Genomic DNA, 23295 nt, shown 5'->3' with positions numbered 1-23295 from the left:
CTAAATATTTTCACATTTTTGGATTTGTCTTTAAATTTTAACATTTTACGTAACATGCTCTATTCCCATTTTCACCTATTTTGGAAATATCGATGTTTGAAATATGAAATTTTTGGTTTGAGTTATGCCGAAATGATTTTTAAGGTACTTCATAATAAGAAATTTCACATCAGTCAAACCTTTTATTTCTTTTTGCAGATGTAAAACTTGTTAATCCGATGATAAGATAGAAATATCCTCTAACTAAAATAGGAGTCATTTTGCCTCAACTCAAACCGATTGGAAGTTATGACTGTCCAAGTTGCAAGATATTTCAATTACCGATATTTCCAAAAATTTTAAAAACGAAATAGATTATGTCACTTGGAAGGTTCTTAGAATTTAAAGGCGAACCAAAAAATGTGATAATATGAAGAAGATTCTTTCCTGAGCCATCCCGTATGTTTAAAATGATGTTCAGCCGACACATATTCATACATAATGATAGCATGGGTACGTTTTGACTCCTCTGTGAGTTGTCATCATTTAAATGATTTGCATGAAAAGCTTCAATGAAGAGCATTATAAAACATTTTGCTATGATAGATTCTCCAGACAGAGGGAGATTTGAGCGAATTCCCACTTTTGAAAAAAAGTTAAAGAATTTGTCTTTATTACTTCAACATTTCCCCTATTATCCCAACGAGGAAGCAAAAACCCTCTTTAAACAAAACATGTAGGTATATATTTTTCCACGCATTTTCACTTATGACAATCCTAACTTTATTTTCCAGAACCGTGTCCCCAGTGAGGGTCTTTCACCCAACTTTCAGCACCATGAGGATGTTTGGCATGTCCCTCACGTCTCACATGAGCACGGAAGCCCTCATGTTTGTCAGAATGGTAGTCCACATGCCTCTTGGTACCATCAGGCGAATCAAGCCAATAGTGACCTTCGACATGGTCATGCTCGCGTTTCTCGTCTTGTTCCTTATGATCATGAGTGTGGGGGTCGTGAACTCCATATTTGTAATGGTAATGAGGAACGAACTGAAAAACATTATTAAGAAATTTCCAATGGTGACGCGTTTAACTTACGTGATGTTCATGGTGGTGATGGGCCAGGCCAGCGCTTAGGGCTACAGCGAAGAAGGCGAGTACCTATAATAGGAAATATTATATTTTGATATTACTAAAGAAACAATTTAGAATAGGTACCATGAAGTTATTCATTGTTAATATATCGGTCGACAGTACGTTACGTTGTGAACTGATTTGTGCACTCAAGAATGTCACTTATATATATTTATGGACGATCTAAAAAGTTTGACGCCGAGGGCGTTATCATTACCGAAACTGACGTATTTTGTTCTTTTGCAATAGTCAAGCTTTAAGCTCTTGTAATAGCAAGAGCCCCAGGTGATATTGATAAACCTAGGATGGGAAGGCAAGTTCAACAGCTAGGCGTTTCATCGACGCTTAAATGCATCGAAATTAGGAAACTTGAGATAATGAATAAGCCATAAAGTAGTTCAACATAAATAGCTCTTCGGTACATCATATTACTACTTAAGATCCATGAAATACCTTGTTTTAACTTATTTCTTTACCCAGGGAGAGAGAGAGAGAGAGAGACAGAGAGAGAGAGAGAGAGAGAGATCCTCGTCTCTATATGTATGCTTATGTGCTTTTACTCAAATCTGATAATGAAACTAAATTAATCTAAAATCATCTTAACTAATCCATCAAGATATTTTATGCAGATTCAATTAACAATTCTCAAATTTTTAGGCAAAAATACTGAAAAAGAGTAAATACTTTCGACATTAAAAACTGATCTAAGGTGGAAGAGAGATGATTCATAATCGATCTAAATTATGATTTCACCTCAATAAACCAGCAATTTTTGGTATTTGTTAATAAATGAATACCGTAATTTTTGCAGTGGCAAGAATGGTTCGTTCCTCGACAATACAACATTTTTCACGATTTTAAGAGGTTTTGAGGGCATCTTTAAATACCCATGAAAACTAAAAAAAGTCGCTGGTGGGTTCAAATGTAATTAAAATTTGTATATAATAATGACATTATATTTAATTCTATTATAACTAATCGAATGACTAATTCTTAAGAAAAACTGTAAAAGTGGCAACCTTGCGTTTAATGCCAGATGATGTTTCATATTATTGATTGTGACTTCAAGTACCTGCAGGGACACTAAGGTTTTCGACAAATGAATGGCGCAATGTTGCCACTGCCTTTGGTTATATCCTCAGAAATTTATATTGATAAGACTTTGACTAAGAGAAAACAATGATAGAATTGATTTTATGCTCAAACAAATACCTGCTAACGAAACTAACTCAAAATAATTAATTATTGAAGTAATCACATCATAATTCGCGCATTTGTTCTAAGGCACTAACTTTAGTTTTTCTCACATTTCCATAAGAGATTTAATCAAGAAATCAGTAGCGCAGATTTTTTTGCTCAAAATCACTTTCGCGAAAACCATTTTTGCCTAAAATAGTACATAATTATAAAGCTCCTAAAGAGACAACAGATTTAATCAATTATTATCTGAAGGAAAAATAATGGTAACCCAAATATGCTCTGTGGTTTAGTCTCGTTAACAAATTTACCGCAGTCTTCCATTATCTTTGAGAGGCACCTCTAACTGTTTTTCTCTTCTCTAATCCAGTTAGCGACTTAATTGCCTGCCATAGCTTATTACATATGCATTGATTGCTTATATAAAACAAGGTACATTAATAATAAAGCAGTGCCGAAATATTAGCCACAAATATTTCTTTTTTCAACATGATCTTTATGAACGCATTATTAGCAAATGGCACATAACTCCTTTTTAAGTCATCCGTTAACTATATAAGTTATATTGTTTAGAGAAGGAGTCAGTTCACAATTGAACGCACTGCCGATCATATACTAATAGATTCAAGATGAACAGCTTCACGGTGAGTATATTTTTGAAATTCTGAAATACCAAGTTATGAAATTGAAATCAATTTAGATTCTCGTTTTCTTTGCCGTGGTCCTCACCGCTGTGTTGGCTCACCATCATCACCACGTAAGTTCATCCAAAACTTACCCCCAATTCCTTTCTGTCAAACTTATTGTTTTATAGTTCGTCCCTCATTACCACTACAAATATGGCGTTCACGACCCTCATACCCATGATCATAAGGAACAAGAGGAGAAGCGCCATCATGATCATGTTGAAGGTCACTACTGGTTGGACTCTCCCGATCATACTAAGAGGCACGTGGACTATCATTCGGATAAACATGAGGGCTTCCGTGCTCATGTGAGACGTGAAGGACACGCCAAACATCCTCATGGTGCTGAAAGTTGGGTGAAGGACCCTCATTGGGGACATGGTTCTGGAAGATAGAAACGGTTCTCTTGCTTCTGTATCAGTACAAATAATGAGAGGAATAAACGTTTGATTTTAATAATGTCTTTTGTTAATGTATGTTGAAATATCATTACCATCATAAGGCTTAGATGGAGTTCATATACATAACATGCTGAACGATCATTCTATTTAAGGAAATGGTGTTTTGCACTCGTTTTTTTGGGGCTCGCTTTAAAATCTGCAGAAAAGGAACCAACATTTACTATTTACAACAAAACCCTTTTCAACTCTTAAATTCTAGAGAATTGATTAAATCCATTGAATCGAATTCGTAAATCTAGTGTTTGAATTGAATCATCAGGGAATGCCAAAATCCTCAATTTCTTGGGTTTACAAGAAATTCTGTCAAATACACATTGATAATAAGATTTTGAAACGTATTCGATGATATTTTTCTATTACCGTATGCATAATTTTGTAGAACTACATTCGAAAATTGTACTTCAGTTACTACTTTTTTCTTAAAATAATTGAAGTTTCTGTGTGAAAAATTAGAATGCACAAGACTTATGCTTGTACCGGGTGTCTCCGAAATCCCTAAACCATTGAAATCTCGGAAACTGCCCCAGAACGAAATCGATTAAATGGGAGTGAAGTTTGTCATTTTAGTTAATGTTCAGTCAGCTCTATACAAATTATTCTTACCTTTTTTCTGGTTAAAAAAACCACGGTATTGGTGCCTTTGCAACTCCAGCAAAAATCAATCGAATTATTAAATGAAGCTTCTTAACCGATCCTCGCAAACTTGCACATGCATTCGAGTAATTGTATTTGAATTACCGAACTTTTTCAAGTTAGATGCGATTTTATAATTCCTGGAAAAGCAGGATCTTCTTTCTAGTCAGAATTTCTTTTATGGATTTCGTTCTCTACGTACCAAGTATCTCGATTCTCTCCTAAGCGGCAATAAATTTCAAGCAGGTACTTCACAATGCAGACATATCTGAGTTCGAGGTCTTTCATTGAGTTCTGAGCAACCTTCATTTATGTTTTTTTTTAATTCTCAATGGGGCCTGTAACTTTTAGATATCTTTTGGTTCGCACGAGATCCTCTATGTCCATTTCAAGAAACTATTCGCTAGTGACAAAAATTTTGTGTCTTAAATGCGTTCTTTTGTATAGAATTTAAATAATTGGATTTGTGAAGAACTTTTTTACCATTTTAGGACCCCTTTACCTTGACAAGAGTGAAAGAAATTACTTTTCTGAATTTGACATTTCTTTCATTTCTTTTTTTTCTTCATTTCTTAACTAGTTTTGAAATTAACGCAAATGCCTTCACTTCGTAACTTATAGGGCCCAACTTGGATTGACTCAAATTTCAGTATTTTTCTTCTAATTCCTACATCTTATATCAAACTCACAAAAAATCACGAATAGAGCTCGTTAAGAAATGGCTCTTTGTGTAACTAGTGTCACTTATCGGGACTTCGCCTCACCGTCCAGTAGAACCATACTCATTGCACATAACTAAAAAGTTCCTAAGTGGTTACATAAAAAAGCATTTTTGGTGGATTGCAGCTAGAACACAATTTTTAGCATCGAATTCGTAATTGTCCTGCAAGTTTAGCATAATATTGAAATTTTCAAAGTCCACAAAAATTAGTCATAATAGGAACTCTATCCTTATTAAATAGTCCTACCGAGGAAAATGGTCTACCTTTCTGAAATTGGGTTTTATGCAATTCTAATTGTTAAAATAACTGTTTGCATTAAAATTGTGGTTTTCAAACGACATAGTTGGCAACTAATTCGGTTAAAACCAGCTAAAGAATGATTGACAAAAAGAAGATTACGAGTATCGATTCTTATGGCTGATTAAAAAGCAATAAGATTATGCGAGTATGTGCTTAGCGACCGTATAACTTCCAAAGCCTATAATTGATTTCTTTTTGGTCTTATTTTATGTAAATGTTGTCATATTGTTACCTAAATGTTTAAGTACATCGTTTTTGTCGAAATAGTTAGAATAGTGTAAAAGAGAGTAAGGGAAAGATATATAAGATTGGGAGATATGGGAGGAAAGTAGTTTGTAACTAACCAGTCGAAAATACAGTACGTATTCAAACATGAACTTCTTTGTAAGTTAATGAAACAATACCAACAAGCACGACTTCTAGACTACGTCTAGAATCACTTTCTAAGAAATATACCTACTTTTAGGTACTATTTTTCCTTGTTACAGCAATTCTTGGAGCTCTAGCTGATCCCCACCATCATCATCATCACCATCACCAAGTAAAGAACCTTCGAGTCAACCCCACATCCACTAATCTCAAATTTACTCCTAGGTACCTCACTATCATTTCAAGTATGGAGTGCACGATCCTCATACCAAGGACCACAAAACTCATGAAGAGTACCGTGATCATGATAAAGTTAAAGGCCATTACACAGTTCATGAACCCGATGGAACCAAACGGATAGTGGAATATGTTGCTGATAAACATGGAGGATTTAGAGCCACGGTAAGGCGCGAAGGACATGCTCACCATCCTGGACACCACCATCATGGACATGGAGGTCACAGCTGGTTCGGAGTTATGCATTGGGGGCATGGATCTGGTTAGATTGTTTGGTTTGAGTTTTAATAAAAATGTGACTGGTCGGTTTTGTTTTTATTGATCGGGAATAAATTATAAAGCTACGAGTTGTTGGTGCATGTTAGATATTAAGTCAAAATACATATAAGGAAACTGGCTAGACCTCTGGTAGGCTATCTCTATGAATACATCAATTTAAAATTCGGGTACCGTGCATCTTTGATACTACGGAAATTTACTTTGCAGTTATCAAAAATGGGAGAATTCTAAGGGCTCCAAACCTTGTTAAAGTCAATGGTGTAGGATGCATCTATTAAGAAAGAATTTCCCTGCTTAATTTTTAGATACTATACGCCTATGATATTGGGGAAAAATTACTTAATTGTTATTACAACAAAAATAGTGCGAGGACATCAAACTGTGTTAAATATCACTTCTCTAGGAACAATTAAATGTTTAAATACTTACGTTCTAGATTCTAATATTTTTAGAATGTCTTCATTTACATTTCAGAAGCCATACTCTTCTTATCTCTTCTTCCGAGACTATTTGCAGTTCAGGGACTGTATGTGCTCCTCTGGTTTTTAAAATTACAGAACGTTTAGAACGTCCCAATTGCATCGAAATCTTAAGCGAAACGCGTCTTTTCTAAAAGAAATAAATGTAGGAAAATTGTGTTTACAACATTTTGAAAGGTGGAATTTTTTCTTCAACGCTTAGATCAATTTCAAAGTCACGTAAAAAAGAATTAAGAAGTGTAAATGTTCTTCTGTAATCACAGGCGAGAAATGAACAGGAGATTTCGGCTGTTATCTGTTGAATGCTCCCTTTCATAAGAAGCAGTATCCGCATGTCCTCCTGTAGTGGATTAACATCAGAATTAAACCATTGAGTAGAGATGGCTTACAATTTGCATAAAATTAATTATTTTAACTTACATATTTCAATTTTATCAACGTAAACCAAACAACTAACAGCTCGGATCTTCCACTCTCCTCCAAGATATTTACCATCCTCGTTCCAATTCCAAATCCATTCCTACCTAATGCGTTAATTCACCTCAGCTCAACCAACGCACATACAAAATAAAAAAATTATCTAGTTTGCAAACATTTTTCCTCATTAATCAGCCAAATTGGTCTGCCTACCAATAAATTACGCCTTCATTTAAATACCCAGACCTTAAAAGGTTTACTTTCATTTTCTTCAAATGTAGACCAAATTAAATATATCTTAATCGCATATTCATAATAGTTTAATTGGAAAAAATATATACAATCAACAAGAACAAACTTTATGTTTCAAAACTTCATCGCCCGGATCCGTGCCCCCAATGCGTGACCCCTGCATAGCTGGTCCCTCCAATTCCTCCATGATGATGTCCATATTTACCATATACTGCAGGATGCTGGGCATGGCCCACCCTTTTGACGACAGCCTGAAATCCTGAATGTGGCCCTGCGACGTACTCTACAATCCTTTGGGTACCATCAGGTTCCTTCAAGGAATAACCTCCTCGTACATGGTCGTGCTCCCGATATTCTTGCTGGGACTTTATGTCATGACTATGGGGGTCGTGAACGCCATATTCGAATTGGTAATGAGGAGCCGTCTGCAGGAGGATGTTCTGGATCCAAAGCTTCAATATACGATAAATGGGAACTTACGTGGTAATCTGCCTGGTGGCCTTGACCATGACCCAGATGGAAGTACTCTGCTAGTACTGCGCTGGTTGCGACGAAGACAAATAGGAAAGCCTGAAATGATAATATGTGAGTACTGTTGGAGTGAAGAATTTAATTTTTCTATTTACTTGCAAAGGGCTCATAATGCTGTGTAGGAGCTAAATGCTGACTGATGCCCACAACACACGGGGTGTTTACTTTTATACTAAAAACTTGCCAAATCTCATGTGTATATGTTAAAGCAAAAAAAAGCCAAATTGAGATACTTAGTAAGACCACTTACATAACTTCATATGTGCCAACAGTTATTATTTCGAGTTTCAAACCTAAAAAGTTTACGCACTGGTGATTCAATCATTAGAGCTGTAAAATGACCTGTATAAAGGACAAAATGTCAATCAACACTAATATTTGCGTGATTTTCAATTAAGGCTTTGCGGAACAAATCACAAGCGAAGGAAAAAACGGAATTTGTGTTGGAATTTGCGGCTTTTTGATTATATTTCATATGTTTAGGCGAGAGAATATTCGTTTAAGAATTGGCCTAAAAACGTTATTAAAGCTTTTTCAGCGCAATTTGAATGAAGTATTTTAGGCAGAGGTGCTGTATCATTTAATACAGTTTGAATCGTTTATTTGTTGGGTTTAGTCACTGTATAAATTTCAATGTTTTGGCATGTTATATGGCGCTGAAAAAGAAAATTAGTTGGGCTAAAAAAAATTCACTTCGACAACATCACTTTCCTCAAAATTAGAAATTTCCTTTAAATGCAAATTTTCTATTCGACGTGGAAATTATCAATTATCTATCACCTATTACCAATTTGACTGATTTACTACAAGTGCATTTGGCTTTTTTTATAGTTTGATACTCTGAATATTCTCTACGAATCACATATTTTCAATAATGATTCGCTGAGGAATGGAGACATTTTTAGACCGAATACAAATCTGAGTACAAAGATTGTAATATTTAAACAACCATATGTCCTGCTAGACATGGGCTAGAGAAGGTTATTTACAATTTGGTGGCCATGAATTTACTCCACAAATCGTATAATTTCAATGGCGCTTCACAAATCAGCGCAAGCCAGACAAAAAGGTAAATCTGAAAATAAAGGCGAATTCAAAAGTCCTAACTCCTGATCCAGGTGAACAAGACATGAGACTTTTGTCCAGTGAAAATTAATGAATAACTCTCAACTTCTCCTAGAAAAAAATCGTATATTGTCAAGCGAAATTAAGGTCTGATTGTACAAATAAGGCTTAAGCTATGCTCAAGCCTTACTTCCTCACCTGCAACAGCTTTCTCTATGATATAAGCGATATCCACATAAACTAACGAATAAATAATTCAAAGATTAAAGATACTTGTAGCATATTTAGAAGTACGTTATGGTGGAGATAATCGAAGGAAAGTCAAGGAGAGGAAATGGTATGTTTTTAATTAATTGAAACGAATTAAAGATAGTTCAGATTTGCTCTGATCAAACTTTTCAAAAAAACGTGGGATCCTTTTTCGAGACCAACGAAGCCGCTTTATCATGAATTAAAATACAACACTGACACTTTTTTGCAAGGAAAAATATCGCCTCATTCAGTTCCTTGTAAACACCCTTGAAGATGTTAATGAGCTCAAACTTGGTCTTTCACTCAATTACCCAATTTCATTGATCAATCTTACCTAAAACCGTCACAATGTCATCGCTTCCCTCGATTCCAAATACCGGATTTAAATACCAAAAAAACCGACCGCGCCCCATTAAATCGCGTTGCGTTCATGAAAACAATGAGTCATTTAGTGCGATTTTGACTCAAACTCTCTATCCGGTTGACGAAGTTCTGAAGGACTTTACTATCAAATTGGGGATAGATTTGATTAATTATTGTTCTATCAAGAAACGATATATATAAGCTGACACTGATTTGGTCTCAGTACTATTTCACCTCCTCGTTCTTGCACAATACCGTGAAAATTTGAATAGTGTTGGTCCGTGGTGCAATGTCGTTGCATTTGGTTAGTATGTTGATATGTGCGCTTGGTTACGAGTGTTGTTTGGATTACAGTGATAACGGTGGATATTTTAAAGGGGAAAATCCTTCAAAAAATCTTTTAAAACAAGCACACCTTCGTCTTGACTATTGCAACCATTCATCTTTCTATCGCTATTATCATCATCAAGGTTTTGTCAATTAGAACGTAATTTTTCTTAAAATTTTTATCATGCTTTCATTCGATAAATTTGAGGTAAATTTTAACACTCGACAGACCTTTGGAAAGACTCTTCCATTACTGATAAGGTAAAGTTGTTCTTCTTTTTATTTTTGGAATAAATTTCCATCGACCAGTACTACGAATATTCAACTCAATTGATAATATTTTTGTCTGACAATTTTCTTTTGTTCTAGACTACATTTTTAATTTTCAAGATTTAGAGAGAAAATCAATTACACAAAAGTCGAGTTTCAACAAAACATGAACACTAAGTTTCTTGTTAAATTTTATTTCCACAGATCCTTGTTTAACACTCCTCTGACTCTTCTATGATTAACTTCGAAATTTCAGAATTTATAGAGAAAATACATGAGCAACACATAAAAGGTAGCATAAATATCAAAAAAATGTCAAAGCAATTGCTTTTTTTATCGATCTCTATGTAACCAGCGGAATGATCATAAGGTATATTTGCTTGTAGTTTTATTACTTACTGCATAGTCATTATACCTACTTCTGCATACATACTAAAAATCCCAAACTTAAACCATTTCTCCCAGAAAAATGTTCTATTCAATTAGACTACAGATTTAAGTAAAACTACAAGAATGAAAACTTCAGTTGAACAAATTGAATGAGGCTAATTTTTCTCGTTAGGAATAAAAAAATCCTAAATGTGAATTACTCAATTCCACACAAAGCCAATATAATCACCAATTTCCAGATCACTTTCCTGACCTTTGGGGCCCTTCAAGCCTACGCTTCTGTCTTGGTTCCAGGCTATGAACTCGGTTCCCTATACTCGGGCTATGGAGGCGAATATGCCCACAAATACAACAACTATGTAAGCTCATCTACTGCCCATAAACAAAATAAACACAAAGTTCTATGCAGAAATCCTATGGCTTCGAATACGGAGTATCAGATCCGCACACCGGCGACCACAAAAGCCAATGGGAAACCAAGGACAAAGATGGTACCGTAAGAGGCAGCTACAGCCTTTTGGAACCCGATGGTTCTACAAGGATTGTAGACTACATTGCTGATGGTCATGGCTTCAGGGCTGTTGTAAAGAAAGTTGGAGAACATGGAGTGAGTGTGGAGGTTCATGGAGGAGCCGAACATGATACGAATCAAGTAAGATTATTAACATAAAAAAATCCTGGAAAGTGTAAGATTAATTTACAATTTAGCTCGCAGTGGCAGCCCCAGTAGCTCCTCTCCCCCCTCAATCAATAATCAAGGAACCAGTAGCGTTCAAGAGCTACGACGGAGGTTATGAACATTATTCCAACCTCCAGCCTGTCGTTGCAGATGTCTACACTAAACCAATAGAATACATCCAAGCCCCTAAGGTCGATCTTCTGATTAACGTTCCAGAGTACCAAGAGCAATATCTCAACTCTTATTCGGAACATCTTCCAGTTTACCCTAAAGGAGTAACTTTGCCTCAAGAGTACTGGAGCCACGAATATCTGCAACCTCAATACCAAGCTGCTCAATACGTTGTTCCAGAATATAAAGCTCCTCTAGACGTATCCATACCTCTGCCTGTGTACAAGGAGTACCAACCTCAAATAGTCAGCCATGCATTTGAGACTCCTAAGGCTTATTCCTATGTCCAAGATCAGAGATACAATACTCCTAAAGGAACTGTGGTTCTGGAGAATTCTGGATATTATCCTGGATGGCAGCCAGAGGTGCTTCAGTATAACTTGAAGCTAGCTCATTGAGAGAGGAAACTGTTGCTGTAATGTAAATAATGCATCTTGAAATAATAGGACTGATTGATTCGATATGTAACTTATTGTTAAGTAAATTATTGAATATTAAACGTTTCGTTTCTCCTGTTCCGGATAATGAAATTTGAAAATTGTGAAACCTATACGGAAGACGAAACAGCTTATTTGAATTTTTTTTTTTTTTGAGAATTTTCGTACTTAAATCCCACTCGTCATTCAACCTTTCTCTTTTGGATAGCACCCAAGAAAAAAATTACACAAATTGGATAATTCCATTCTTTGATCACAATACTCATTACAGCCCGCAAACAATGCATTGTAGCTATAATCAATTAGCTTTACATTATGCTCATAAAACAGTTTTTCTACGGAAATTCATTGAAATCACTATCGTGAAAGAAACCTAATTATTCTGAGGTTAAAGATGGGCATTAGAGCGGAGATTGTACTTGATAATTTTTGATCCTATTTAAGAGCACTTAGCAGTCATGTACCTGGCAATTTAACTAGCTCTTTTTTGACCCAAATTTCATAATATATTCTGAATTAAAGCGGAATTAAATAGTACCAAATATAAATTACGTTTGGCACGACAGGCCCAGAATGGTCAAGAAAGTCAAGGTGGCCCCACTGGTTGCCCTGAAAACACTCTCTTGTACGATAAGTCTATTCAATATTGTGGTGAATTAGCAGTGGGTACTTATATTGCAATGGTACCTAAGAAAGCGTTTCATGCATCAACACGTATTTTTTCTGGTCTTGAGATTACATAGATATAAAATACAGGTTCCTACTCCTATATTTAATATATCGAATTTCAGTACAAAGCAAAAACCAATTTTGGGCACCTACAACAGCACCCAACAGACTATTTCACGGTCGTTTTAATTATAGACCACAAGTAGTACTCTTAGTGGAACCTTTTAACACCTCGGTAGATTGATTGTGAAGTTCCAAAGGGAGGGTTTAATTACTGTTATTTCGATTGTGTCTTCTAGTACCAGCTAGAATAAATCTGTTTTTATTGTTTTGCTCTTCTTTTCACTCTGTTATTCACCTTTATAACTATTGAATCGAAAGCTCTGCACTGCAATTGAAGATGGACGTATATGAACCCAGTTAAAATTCCTTTAAAAGCAAGGTATAAAGTTGAGTGAAAACCAGTAGCGTCTCGTAGATAATTTCTAGAGAAGTCTAGTCAATAATTTAAAGAAATGAATAAACACAAGGGGTACGTCCATTTTCATATTACTCAAAATTACAGAGGCATAAAAAAGTGTCCTTGATATGCCTGAATAGGTCACCAATTGAAATTGTTAGTGAGAAAGCATTGACGCAAAAAAATGTGTTATCAGTCGCGTGTCAAGGCAAGTAGTAGAGTCACTTTTTTAATGAGATCACAGGTAAAGAAAAATTTCGTTTCCATCTTACTTAATAATTCTTTAGAAGTAACTTTCAAGGTACGGCATTAGGTAAAAATCAGTGGCGTTGCATATATGTATATAACTCCTAAACAATTACATATCGATTTCTAAAAAAGTGGTGTTACTAAAAAGCTATCGTGGTACGTTCCTAATTTTTGAACAAATTAACCTAAAAACCTAAATTTTTTTGTGGAAAAGTTTACAAGGTACAAAAAAGCCACTGGCATAGCAAAATTGAAAGGAATTAGAAGATACATATATAAATTATGTTTAAACCAAAATGAAGATCTTCTCCGAGGTACCTTGTTTGTGAGTAATACCAGTAAAAAACCAGTAGCGCATCCAGATTATGAACGAATTAAACAATTCATTATTAATCCATTAATATTAATAATACGCCTTTAGTTTTTCACTTGTAAACACCTCTTATAGTGTTCCCCTAAACACTTTTACTCTACACCGTCATACTATCCATTAGGCCCATGTTCTTTTATTTGGGCTTTTTAGATCCTTGAACCCTTAACCTGAACACTTGTTCTTTTGTATTGTGATGGTATGAATGGATGGTTAAGTTGTTATTATTAGGAAATTTTATTTTATTTGACGGTAGCTCCCGCATATCAAAGTTAAAACTTTTCACAGGGAACAGGTCTTCTAATGATTAAAATCTACATGTCGAAATGTACAAACATTTACGAAGTTGTATTCAAATTATTGCAGAAGATAATTTTATGGGTGTTTTAGCATAGTTATAGCTTATTCTCAAAATAAGACAAATCTACAGGAAATAAGATTACAGTTTATTCTTTCTTAATACTAATAAAACAGAAAAAATCGAAGTCCTGCCTAATTTTATGATGCAAATGCACTATTTCATGCCTATTTGCTACAACTTATATTGCACGATTACTTAACAACATTTGCTGGTTATTAAACAATTTGATATAAAAGCGAACACCACCGCTGCAAAAATCAGTTCACTTTTAACCATTTTATCTTTAAACATGAACACCTTTACTGTAAGTTAAAAACCACCCTTATCTAGGCGTAATAACGCTAATACAAAAACACATTTTTAGTTCCTACTATATGTATCCCTTGCAATCGCTACTGCTTTGGCCTTCCCCAACCATGGGCACCACGGTCACCATAGCCACCACGGCCACCATGGGCACCACGGGCACCATGGCCACCATGGCGGCGACCACTTCGTAAGTGTACCTAAAACTGACCCCATGCAAACAAAGACAAACAAGTAGAGTTGAACCCCTTTCACGACCGTTTTAACTAACTTTAATTCAACTTTACTGATGTTTAACGTTAGTTAAGTATTCGAACTAGATTCCACAGAGAAGTCAAGAGAGGTTTTGATCTCAATTTGCAATTTGAACAAATCAGCTTTTATGGCTGTTTAGTTTAGTTTCGATTAGGCTTAACTGAGGGTTTGAAATTGAAGTAACAACTCTTCATTAGGCCGAAGCGAACTACCACTTCGAATACGGAGTTCATGACCCCCATAGCAAAGACCACAAATCCCAAGAAGAGCATCGCAAGCACGATGACGTCAAGGGTAGTTACTCCCTTCACGAACCCGATGGTACCATAAGGGTCGTAGAATACGCCTCTGGTAAAAAAGACGGATTCCAGGCTGTGGTGAAACGTGAAGGACATGCCAAGCATCCTGCTGTTTACGGAGACAAAAAACATCATGGTGAAGGAGGAACCAGCTATGTGGGAGTCACCCATTGGGGGCACGGGTCCGGGAGATAACCAAAGATTAGGTTTAAGTCAAATATGGCTGTTAATTTTTTTAAATAAAGTTGTGATTGGTTAACTTGACTTGTAGAAATATTGCACACACACAAAACAGTTAGGTATAATTTTCACATCATGAGGCAAACGACAAGACCATTAAGAAAGACACCCATCTTTGGTAAAAAATTAACCCGCCAACAAAACGATATGATTTGGCTTCAGGGGCGTATCAAAATTTGACGAACGTTTAGATTACGGTCCTCATAATGGTTTTGTGACCATTACAATGAACGTCACTGCTTTATTACCAATTCCAAAAATCTCAGAGGTCATTTGTTTCTACTTAGACCTATTTAATCCCTTTCCTTCACCTTCAACACGCGCAGCGTGTCATTTTTAGCTCGTTAAGGGTTATCATACATTATAGGGTATTTTTTCTCACGGTCGGACGTTTAATGCAATTATATCTCACAGCCCTAAGAGTCCACGTGCATTTGTTCTAGAAGAATTTCTAAAATGTCGCTGTCTATAACCAGGTGTAATTATCGATATGGTCTCGCATGTTCAACCCGCGTGCAAAAGGTAATTCCATTCAAAACTAAGAATGTCCTTTAGGCTACTGGAGAGTCACAAACATTTTCGTAACAATAATAGTAAGAAGCCAAATCGCATTACCAAAATTATCCTCGAAAGTCTTTCAATTTCGAAATTAGTTTATCTTTAGGGCACCTCTAGTTCGCCAATACCACTACCCTCGACACGCAACTTATGCCTTTTGGCTTCGGCTTTACAATTTTCTTAGGTAGAAAGATAATATTTCGGATAGGCAGGTAAAATACCCTTTATTACCATTATGTGAGTTTGTGTTTGGATGTTATTGGAAATTATTAATTGTTCTATGATTTAGAATATTTTCAGTACAATTTTAAAAACATTACACAAATTCTTAAAGAACTTACTTAAGTGTTAATTCCTAGCGATTGCAGGTGCAAGTTGAGATGCCATAACTTTTGAGTTATTGCGTTGCCGATTTTTCCATGAGACAAATAGTAATATAACGAAAATCGTGCTTACTCTAATAAAAACAACTTATGCACAAAAATAAAAACGTTTGAACAGAGCACTGAAGATAAAACTACGCTCCAAAATCCTTAATCCCCCAGGGGATAAATTTCTGATCTTCGCACGCAGTTTTTGGGGTGTTCTTCACTTTCAATAAGAGATCGAAAAATATCCCTAAAGGTAATTCCCTCAAGGTTTATTTGAACTTCCTATCCACCGATTTGGAAAAATTAAGTAAAGGTACATTGAGACTGATTTGTTTTATTTTATTACATTATGAATAACGAAGTAGTATTAGTTAATAAGTTTTTAGTTTGTTCTAGAGAATTTCGTCAATTACATGAATTTATTTTCTTCCTATGATTCTTTCAAACAAAGTTTAAAACCATAACAATTTTGAATAGAAAATTAAAGAATCTTTCAAATGAGGTATCACAAACTCACACTTTCAATTTAAAAATTTTGATTTGCAATTGTCACGTAAGGGGTATTGAATTTAGGAATGAAATTTTTATGTTACAAAATGTAATTTCAGAATCCAAAATTGATGTGTTTTGTTATTTTTTTCATATATGTCGAAACATGCAGATATTGAATTTATTCCATTTTGGCGTTCCACCTTGTATGATCCCAGTCAAACCATTATCTAATAATAAATTTTGAAAACGAAATACGTTTATATTCAGTCTTAGACTATTCTAAAGTTGTCAAAATTTCTTGGCCAAGTTGGTACCATTTCGCAAAAAAAACTGCTTCCTTTTTGTACCTGAGACACAGGATTTTAGTCCTCTTCTCCTCTTTTCTCTCTTTGCTCTTTTATAAACACGTAAACTTTGGGTTCAACGAATGTCCCCCAAGGGGACGTATTTCGAGTATTTGAAATTTTTAAACCCTTTCGGCTCATGCCAGGACGATTACTCCACGTCATTATTTAAAAGAATGATACGCTTTCGACAAAAAAATATTCCTCTGAAATTGTCATAATTTAGGCGCAATTTGGGCTGCTTATTATGCCGAAGATAAGATTTCGTGTTGCTATGGCCAATGTGGAACTTAGAAAATACTTTAAACGGGGAGATTTTAATGCCAGATCAATGACAAGGTAAAATTCGTCAAATCAAGCGAATTTTATCTATTTAATGCCCGCAAAAATGGGTGTAACCGAAGCCTATGAGGTAACTAGTCTTTTAACTTTGTAGAATTAGAAAGTTCCGAAATGGGGGTTGCATGACTTGCTTCTTCAGCCCTGATAGATACAAGTGTTGTTGGGAAGCGGATGTGTGAATTTTTTTATTTTAGTATACTTTTTTTATCTGCTACCACAAGATCACTTCCTACCAAATGTTTGATTTCAAAAGAACAATAAGTAATACATTTCTGCAAGCAAAACAGTCATCCTCTGTACCTGCCGATGTTATTATTCGTACAAATTACTGCTTTGCACACATGTCAATCCCGTGAGCGATAAAACAATCAAAATGCATACAAAGTGCCCTAAAAATAATGGCAAAACCGAACCGAAAGTCTCAATGCACCCCATGACAATTACCCTCGGATGATTGGCCGTAAGTACCGGCCGAAAAAGGTGCCCTTTGATTGGTCGAAGGGCACGCGCTAATAGGGCGGAACTCCCCGTCAAAGAACCCATCGTCCCTATATAAGCCAGAAAGGTAGACCTCTCGTGTTTAAATCCACTTGACGACCCTTAGTGCACAGTTCTTCTTCAGCTTTCTTCTTCGATCTTACGCGAGATTTTGATTTTCTTACCTGCCGTAGTGAACCGCGAATTAGTGCGAAAGAAGATGGAAAACCCAGAACATTACTCTGCTTGCTTGTACTTTCCTGCAGCTGCTCCTGAAATTTTGCCTCAGGATTGTTGGAGTTCATCCCCCGCTCCAAGTTACGACAGCTTGAGCGACGAAGGTTTTCCGCAAGTTTCCAGCCCTGGAAGATCGGGAGTGAGAGGGAAAGTGTCTCCTCAGGTGCAGAGGAGGAGGCGATTGGCGGCCAATGCAAGAGAAAGAAGGAGGATGCAGAACCTCAATCAAGCGTTCGATCGTTTGAGAACGTTTCTACCGCAACTTGGGCAAGATAGACAACTCAGCAAATTCGAAACCCTTCAGATGGCACAGACTTACATTTCGGCCCTTTATGATCTTCTAGATACTCCTGGATCAAGATAAGTTTAGCTACTTTTCATTTACAGTAACCACCTGCGTGTTTATAGTTATAAAAAGCCAAAGAAATTACGTATTTTACTTTAGCCATTAGCTTTAGGTTCAGTTATATAGTAAGTGGTTGTCCTTATTTTTTCCGTCCATGTTAATTAAGTTTTAATTGTTGTGCTTATTTTAGTCGATAAGTGTTATCTAGATATTTAGGATGCGTTCAAGTGCGCAATTGCCATTCCTGAGGTAGAAACAGGCAGTATTTTAGCGTTTTAATCCCTTGTGTAGTAATTTATGAAAATGTGTAAATACGTTACAGCATAGTGCCAAATCTTGTGTCATATATGGAAGCTAGTGAGATAAGTTTAATTTAAATAAATTTTTAAATTAAATTGCGGTTTTATTTAATGAAGGGTGGAAATGGCCCCAGGACGAAAATTTTGGGAAATATAAATTTGTTAACTGAAATTGCTCAATTTGTTGCTGTTAAACACATTTGAATAAGCATTCGAACCTCGGGGAATAAAGTAGTTAGTGACAAAAAGGGTTAATTAAAATGAGTTCCTACTTAGGCCACTAATATTCTTGACTTAGAGGGCTTGTTTGCTGTAGGTATTGCTAGGTGGGTAATACGTTTAATTCATGATTCAAATGAAATATCTATTTAAAAATAAACACTTTCATCTATAACGAAATGCGCGGAAGTCTTGAAAATGCATTAAATAGAAGGAACATATGCGAAAAACCATAGAAACAAAGTTTCAAAATTTTATTTGTATGCATTTTAAAAGCAGGATTTCGAAAACTTACCCTAAAATATGTTGTACTTGGTGGATCTAAAATACGAAATATGTACGTTAACACGTATTATCACCATCTTTAGACGCTTCGACACTTCTGCGCCCCGCCATCTGTTAGGGAATAACCAAATCCCTATTTATTAGTTGAATATCTGAACCTGCAAATTACAGCCCCCTAACTCAGTTGTCAAGGTCATTCAGTTTGTTAGGGTAATTCAAAATTTTTTTATAACCTCACATTTCGAGTAATGATAAAAATATTCATATTTTATTTGAAATAAACGGAGTTCTTGTATTTAACATGGATATAAATCTGAATCAAACTGATGAAGAGTACGTGATTCAAAGGGCGAAAGACGCCCTTAAAGAGAACCCCTATGCAGCCAAAGCATGGATGCTCACTGCCAAGTCTCTGTACCCCAATAACTTTGGAGTGCAAGTAAGAAATAGATAAAAATATATAGTTACGTTTTGGAAAATCTCTTTTGCATTGAGAATTAGAATTACATTTCTCCAGAGTATTATCTTGGTAAACAGTTTCAATAACAAGATTTTCTTTAGTTTGAAGCATACTTAATTGAAAAGACTGCAGGCAACGTGAAGGAAGCAGCAAAGTGTTTCAGTGATATGTAAGTAACTGCTGCACAAGTGTAATTTTCAAAAGATTTGGAAATTTGTGGAATAAATTTAAATTTGATGAATCAGTTGAAATCTCTAAGATTATACCTACACAATAATACTTACAATACTCTATTTGAACTGCAGGATAGGTAAATTCCAACAAGCTCCTGAACTTTGGAAAGAAATTGAAAAAGTCACTAGTGCTTTACGGTGCGAAACTGACAATGAAGACTCTGAGAAACAATTTTTGTGTGAAATGTTCAAACACATTTCCTCAGAGGTACAACACAAGCTCTTAGTTTTCACTGCTGATCATTGTGAAGATACTATGGAGCATTGCAGATTACTCTTATTGCTCTTGCAGAGGTTCCCAACAGCAATATCCAGTTATGGAGTGAGTGTCTCTTACATTTTATATGAACACTAACACTTTTTGTAGCCTAAATTAGTGGACACTTTGATGATAGCTGAAAAACACAGTGATGATGGACATTACCCCATAAACTCTTATCGAAGACTCTTAGTTTGTGAATTATTACCACTTCTTGCAAAGCAAGAAACCAAGCTGGAATTGAATTCAAAGTTGCTGCTTAAGTTGCTGAACAAAGCTGTTGAATATTATTTGTGTTGTTTGGGGAAATCTAATTCATCAATACAGGTTTGGGACTGCTGAAAATCAAAAGCAGATTTTTACAGGCTGGTTTTAGGAGAATGAGGCTAGCAGTGAGAGTACTTGGTCCAAGTTGTTTTCAGTGCTAGAATTTATTGGTAGGCAACTGAATTGGCGCAGTCATCTTATTAATTTTACTCAAAATTGGTAATGTATTTACCCAAATAATAATGCACATAAAACTTAATAATTCTTATGCAGGTCTAAAGAAAGTTACTGGCAAAATGTTATAATGTATTCTCAAATGAGGGCGAAAACTATTGTCAGTGATGATAAGCAGCTGTTATACTGCTTGCCTATATTTTTCTTGTATTGCCTCTATGAGTACACTGCAAGTTTAACACCTGAACAAGCCCCAGGACAGACTGCTACCCAGTATTTACTTGTAGAAGCTTTTTTAGGTATGTTCTCTGCAAGATAAAGAAAATCTCTTAATAAAAAATTATTTTAGACCCAACTCTACCAAATCCTGTATCAGAACCCAAAGGCAAAAAACGCAAAAGTGATTCCGAGATAATTCACACCACCACTCCATATATTTCAGTAGAAAAACCGGAATTAAAAGTGATGCAGAGCAACTTTTTAATGTGCATTAATTGTTGGGAGTTTATTACTACTTACGATATCGTACATAGAGGTACAACGTCACAAAATATACAGGGTGTTTCAGTGTTAATCTGCGTCCTTTTGGAGGTTGTTAGAAACTCTTAGAATGACAAGTTTGAGGAGAAAATGTCATTCAACGACGCTGATTTTTAGGTAGCTAAAATAAACACTTCTACTTTTATCGTTTTTCTTCCCTTGTTGAACAATTGTGAGGAAAAAGGCGCCAGCATATACCATCACCATCGTTCGCGTCTATGTCCTCTGAAAAGAAGTAGAATAAAATAACTGACAACCTGTATTCTTTCCTGCTCTTTGTAACTTTGCACCACTTACAGAATTCCTTAAAATATATTCTCACTTGAAACTGGACTCTTGGTTGGCTTCTTTCGTAATTGATTACGCAATCTATAAAGGCCGCTACGAGGAAGCTTTGATGTACCTGCAAAAGATCACAGACTCGAATTTGACCTTACAAAAGTACATTAGACTGGCTGATTTGTTTTATATTCATAAAAGTTACAATGTAAGTACCCGCAAGTCTTAAACTTAACATCTATGTAGACCTATACACGATATGTAATTTCCAGTCTTGTTTGGAACCAATTTTGCTGTCTTTACCTCTTCTATCGTCCAGCAATGTTGGATATCTCAGCAATAGCTTAACTGTAGGTGGAAATCAGAGACATCTTCATTATTTACCTCTTACAAGATTTGCAGTTTTACAGTATTTGGTTAAAGTTCTTTTAAGGTGCATTAAAGTAGGTATTTTAGACCGCACATGTGTAGATATTTAGGATTTTTTTTTAGGATAACATGGGCAAGCATGATTACAGCGAGTTATCAATCGGACATATTTTCGTATTAACGCAACTTGATTGGCCTCAAGAAGAAGATTTTATACCTCCTCTCTTAGAAGAAATTAAACAGCATCGATCCTTCCAGTATCATCTATTCCAGGTAAAACATAGTACCAAAATTTAATTCCTGTGGCAACAATATTATTCTATTAGAATTACATCATTAATGTTGATATTATGGAAGAACTGACCTATTTGTGGACGCATCAAGGAGGCCAAGTTCACCTAGAAATCCTGCCAAACTTAGGGTAGGATTCTTGACAAGTTTAAAATAAGGATTTCTTAAGAATTTTCTTTACAGAAGTCAAAGAAGAATTGGAACTAGAGGTGCTGATAAGGGCGCCAAAGAAGAACTAAAACAAGCTATAAAGAGACAAGTAGCTCGGAGTAATGAAAAATTGGACGATTTGATAATTAATTTTTTGCGCAATGAGAGAGCCTTAATTCTTCAAGCCTTAGTATGAATTTTAATTGAATTACCTAAATAAAAAGAATATTGTTTCTATAGTGTTATATATGGTGACTTATAAGACATTTAAGAAATATTTTTTAAAATAATGTTAGGATTTTATTTTAACAAATTCTTGATATTATGGTGAATGAATTTGAACGTCCCAAATTCAATTTTTTAAATGGAATCTGGCAGATTATAGGTGCATCAGAGTCGGATTAACTGTCCTATTTATGTATAATAACTAAAATAAATATATTAACTTTCTATATTGAAAGAAAATGTGTATTTTTAAACTTTTCCTAAATCTCCAAACTGTGCGTAAACTACTTGTTAGGGCCTATATTATATGTAACTAAATTAAGCAACGATTAAAATAATACAAACTAAATCAGTTCATCTATAAAACGATATTTATTTTAAATGTCAACCGATTTTCAACCCTAAACAAAATTTCAAATCTGTACCCTTGGAATATCATATAAAGATACCTAAAGTTCCAAACCTTGCACAAGAAAACTGCTACAGGTTTAGTAAAAAACCTGTATGTCTTTGATGAAATTTCCTCGATATACAACTCTTGTACAAAAAATTGTTATAGTTCAATAGTATGCAGAGAAATATATGGTAGCTCGAAACATGTTCGACCAATTTTCGCTATCCATGGCCAAAACACCATATAATCAACTTTCTACGTTAAGCGTTATGAGCTTTATGCCATATTCCTAGCTTCAGTTATCTCGACAACAGATGTAACATATTTATGATGGCACACATACGATAAGCATTATCAAGGGGAAGCTAAAAGGTAGTTTGAATTTTACAAAGCATTGAATATTTCTTGAATTTTTCCATAAGTTATATTACTTTTATCTTATACAATTACGCCAGGTATTTATCTATGAACCTTTTTCAGGTAGCTTTGACAGAAATATCTCCGACAACATGAAGCGTATAATCTCTGGACGTCATTTTTTTATTGATTTTTTTTCATTTCAAATTTGACCACTTTTTTGTTATGATACCCCTAGCGGCTGAAATTCCATTGACCCTGTGCGCAGTTTTAATCCGCCGTCTCATCCGTAGATGCATTTATTCTTATAATGGCCGACTTGTCTTAGCAGCTACAGTAAGTCCATTTTCTCTACAAACAGTCTGTACAGTGACCGCCGTCTCTGCTACCCTCGCGTTCTTCTACAGACAGCGGCGCAAAAGCAGTATGGTTAACATTGGGGTGGGAAAACTAATATCGTCGATTATTAGGAATTCCCGGCGCACCAT

General features: G+C 35.4%; 7 protein-coding genes across 7 annotated transcripts; 6 read left to right on the top strand and 1 right to left on the bottom strand.

Annotated features, from left to right (window-relative positions):
* Positions 1-762: 762 nt before the first annotated feature.
* Positions 763-7904, bottom strand: LOC136413202 (uncharacterized). Its single transcript, XM_066396595.1, has 8 exons — positions 7772-7904; positions 7626-7715; positions 7275-7570; positions 5751-5977; positions 3172-3408; positions 1198-1274; positions 1078-1140; positions 763-1029 (listed from the first exon to the last, which is right to left on the bottom strand). The coding sequence occupies exons 1-8, from the start codon at positions 7784-7786 to the stop codon at positions 763-765; spliced, it is 1272 nt and encodes a 423-aa protein (XP_066252692.1). The 5' UTR covers positions 7787-7904.
* On the top strand, positions 2885-3434 carry LOC136412962 (cuticle protein 19-like). Its single transcript, XM_066396240.1, has 3 exons — positions 2885-2954; positions 3011-3067; positions 3125-3434. Exons 1-3 carry the CDS (start codon positions 2940-2942, stop codon positions 3389-3391), a joined length of 339 nt encoding a protein of 112 aa, XP_066252337.1. The 5' UTR covers positions 2885-2939; the 3' UTR covers positions 3392-3434.
* LOC136412961 (adult-specific cuticular protein ACP-20-like) lies at positions 5458-6109 on the top strand. The gene is made up of 3 exons (XM_066396239.1): positions 5458-5496; positions 5579-5653; positions 5707-6109. Exons 1-3 carry the CDS (start codon positions 5485-5487, stop codon positions 5983-5985), a joined length of 366 nt encoding a protein of 121 aa, XP_066252336.1. The 5' UTR covers positions 5458-5484; the 3' UTR covers positions 5986-6109.
* Positions 7905-9508: 1604 nt separating the features above from the next.
* On the top strand, positions 9509-11704 carry LOC136412951 (uncharacterized). Its single transcript, XM_066396225.1, has 4 exons — positions 9509-9660; positions 10583-10702; positions 10753-10995; positions 11052-11704. Exons 1-4 carry the CDS (start codon positions 9646-9648, stop codon positions 11589-11591), a joined length of 918 nt encoding a protein of 305 aa, XP_066252322.1. The 5' UTR covers positions 9509-9645; the 3' UTR covers positions 11592-11704.
* A 2286-nt stretch (positions 11705-13990) lies between these two features.
* LOC136412958 (adult-specific cuticular protein ACP-20-like) lies at positions 13991-14858 on the top strand. The gene is made up of 3 exons (XM_066396236.1): positions 13991-14043; positions 14104-14235; positions 14498-14858. Exons 1-3 carry the CDS (start codon positions 14029-14031, stop codon positions 14792-14794), a joined length of 444 nt encoding a protein of 147 aa, XP_066252333.1. The 5' UTR covers positions 13991-14028; the 3' UTR covers positions 14795-14858.
* Positions 14859-17544: 2686 nt separating this feature from the next.
* LOC136412960 (protein atonal-like) lies at positions 17545-18401 on the top strand. The gene has a single exon (XM_066396238.1). The coding sequence runs from the start codon at positions 17644-17646 to the stop codon at positions 18022-18024; it is 381 nt and encodes a 126-aa protein (XP_066252335.1). The 5' UTR covers positions 17545-17643; the 3' UTR covers positions 18025-18401.
* A 628-nt stretch (positions 18402-19029) lies between these two features.
* Positions 19030-22127, top strand: IntS10 (integrator complex subunit 10). Its single transcript, XM_066396216.1, has 12 exons — positions 19030-19248; positions 19371-19438; positions 19575-19824; positions 19870-20088; positions 20138-20247; positions 20302-20501; positions 20552-20737; positions 21042-21229; positions 21294-21464; positions 21514-21663; positions 21717-21811; positions 21865-22127. Exons 1-12 carry the CDS (start codon positions 19111-19113, stop codon positions 22025-22027), a joined length of 1938 nt encoding a protein of 645 aa, XP_066252313.1. The 5' UTR covers positions 19030-19110; the 3' UTR covers positions 22028-22127.
* The last annotated feature ends 1168 nt before the right edge of the window (positions 22128-23295 follow it).

The sequence above is a fragment of the Euwallacea similis genome, chromosome 13, assembly GCF_039881205.1.
Source record: "Euwallacea similis isolate ESF13 chromosome 13, ESF131.1, whole genome shotgun sequence".
In the NCBI taxonomy this organism is placed as follows: Eukaryota; Metazoa; Arthropoda; class Insecta; order Coleoptera; family Curculionidae; genus Euwallacea; species Euwallacea similis.
The sequence above is the reverse complement of the archived record's forward strand: the minus strand, read 5'-3'. Positions and strand labels throughout refer to the sequence as shown.

Bases quoted from the DNA above. Each gene is read 5' to 3' on its own strand.
- LOC136412962 (XM_066396240.1), top strand. The intron at 3,068-3,124 runs GTAAGTTCATCC...ATTGTTTTATAG, and splicing joins TGGCTCACCATCATCACCAC to TTCGTCCCTCATTACCACTA.
- LOC136412951 (XM_066396225.1), top strand. The intron at 10,703-10,752 runs GTAAGCTCATCT...AGTTCTATGCAG, and splicing joins CCCACAAATACAACAACTAT to AAATCCTATGGCTTCGAATA. The intron at 10,996-11,051 runs GTAAGATTATTA...TTTACAATTTAG, and splicing joins CCGAACATGATACGAATCAA to CTCGCAGTGGCAGCCCCAGT.
- LOC136412960 (XM_066396238.1), top strand. From the start codon at position 17,644: ATGGAAAACCCAGAACATTACTCTGCTTGCTTGTACTTTCCTGCAGCT.
- LOC136413202 (XM_066396595.1), bottom strand. The intron at 7,571-7,625 runs GTAAGTTCCCAT...ATCCTCCTGCAG, and splicing joins GCCACCAGGCAGATTACCAC to ACGGCTCCTCATTACCAATT. The intron at 5,978-7,274 runs GCGATGAAGTTT...CAATCTAACCAG, and splicing joins CATTGGGGGCACGGATCCGG to ATCCATGCCCCCAATGCATA.
- IntS10 (XM_066396216.1), top strand. From the start codon at position 19,111: ATGGATATAAATCTGAATCAAACTGATGAAGAGTACGTGATTCAAAGG. The intron at 20,089-20,137 runs GTTTGGGACTGC...GGCTGGTTTTAG, and splicing joins AATCTAATTCATCAATACAG to GAGAATGAGGCTAGCAGTGA. The intron at 20,738-21,041 runs GTACAACGTCAC...CACCACTTACAG, and splicing joins TTACGATATCGTACATAGAG to AATTCCTTAAAATATATTCT.
- LOC136412961 (XM_066396239.1), top strand. The intron at 5,654-5,706 runs GTAAAGAACCTT...ATTTACTCCTAG, and splicing joins ATCATCATCACCATCACCAA to GTACCTCACTATCATTTCAA.
- LOC136412958 (XM_066396236.1), top strand. The intron at 14,236-14,497 runs GTAAGTGTACCT...ACTCTTCATTAG, and splicing joins ACCATGGCGGCGACCACTTC to GCCGAAGCGAACTACCACTT.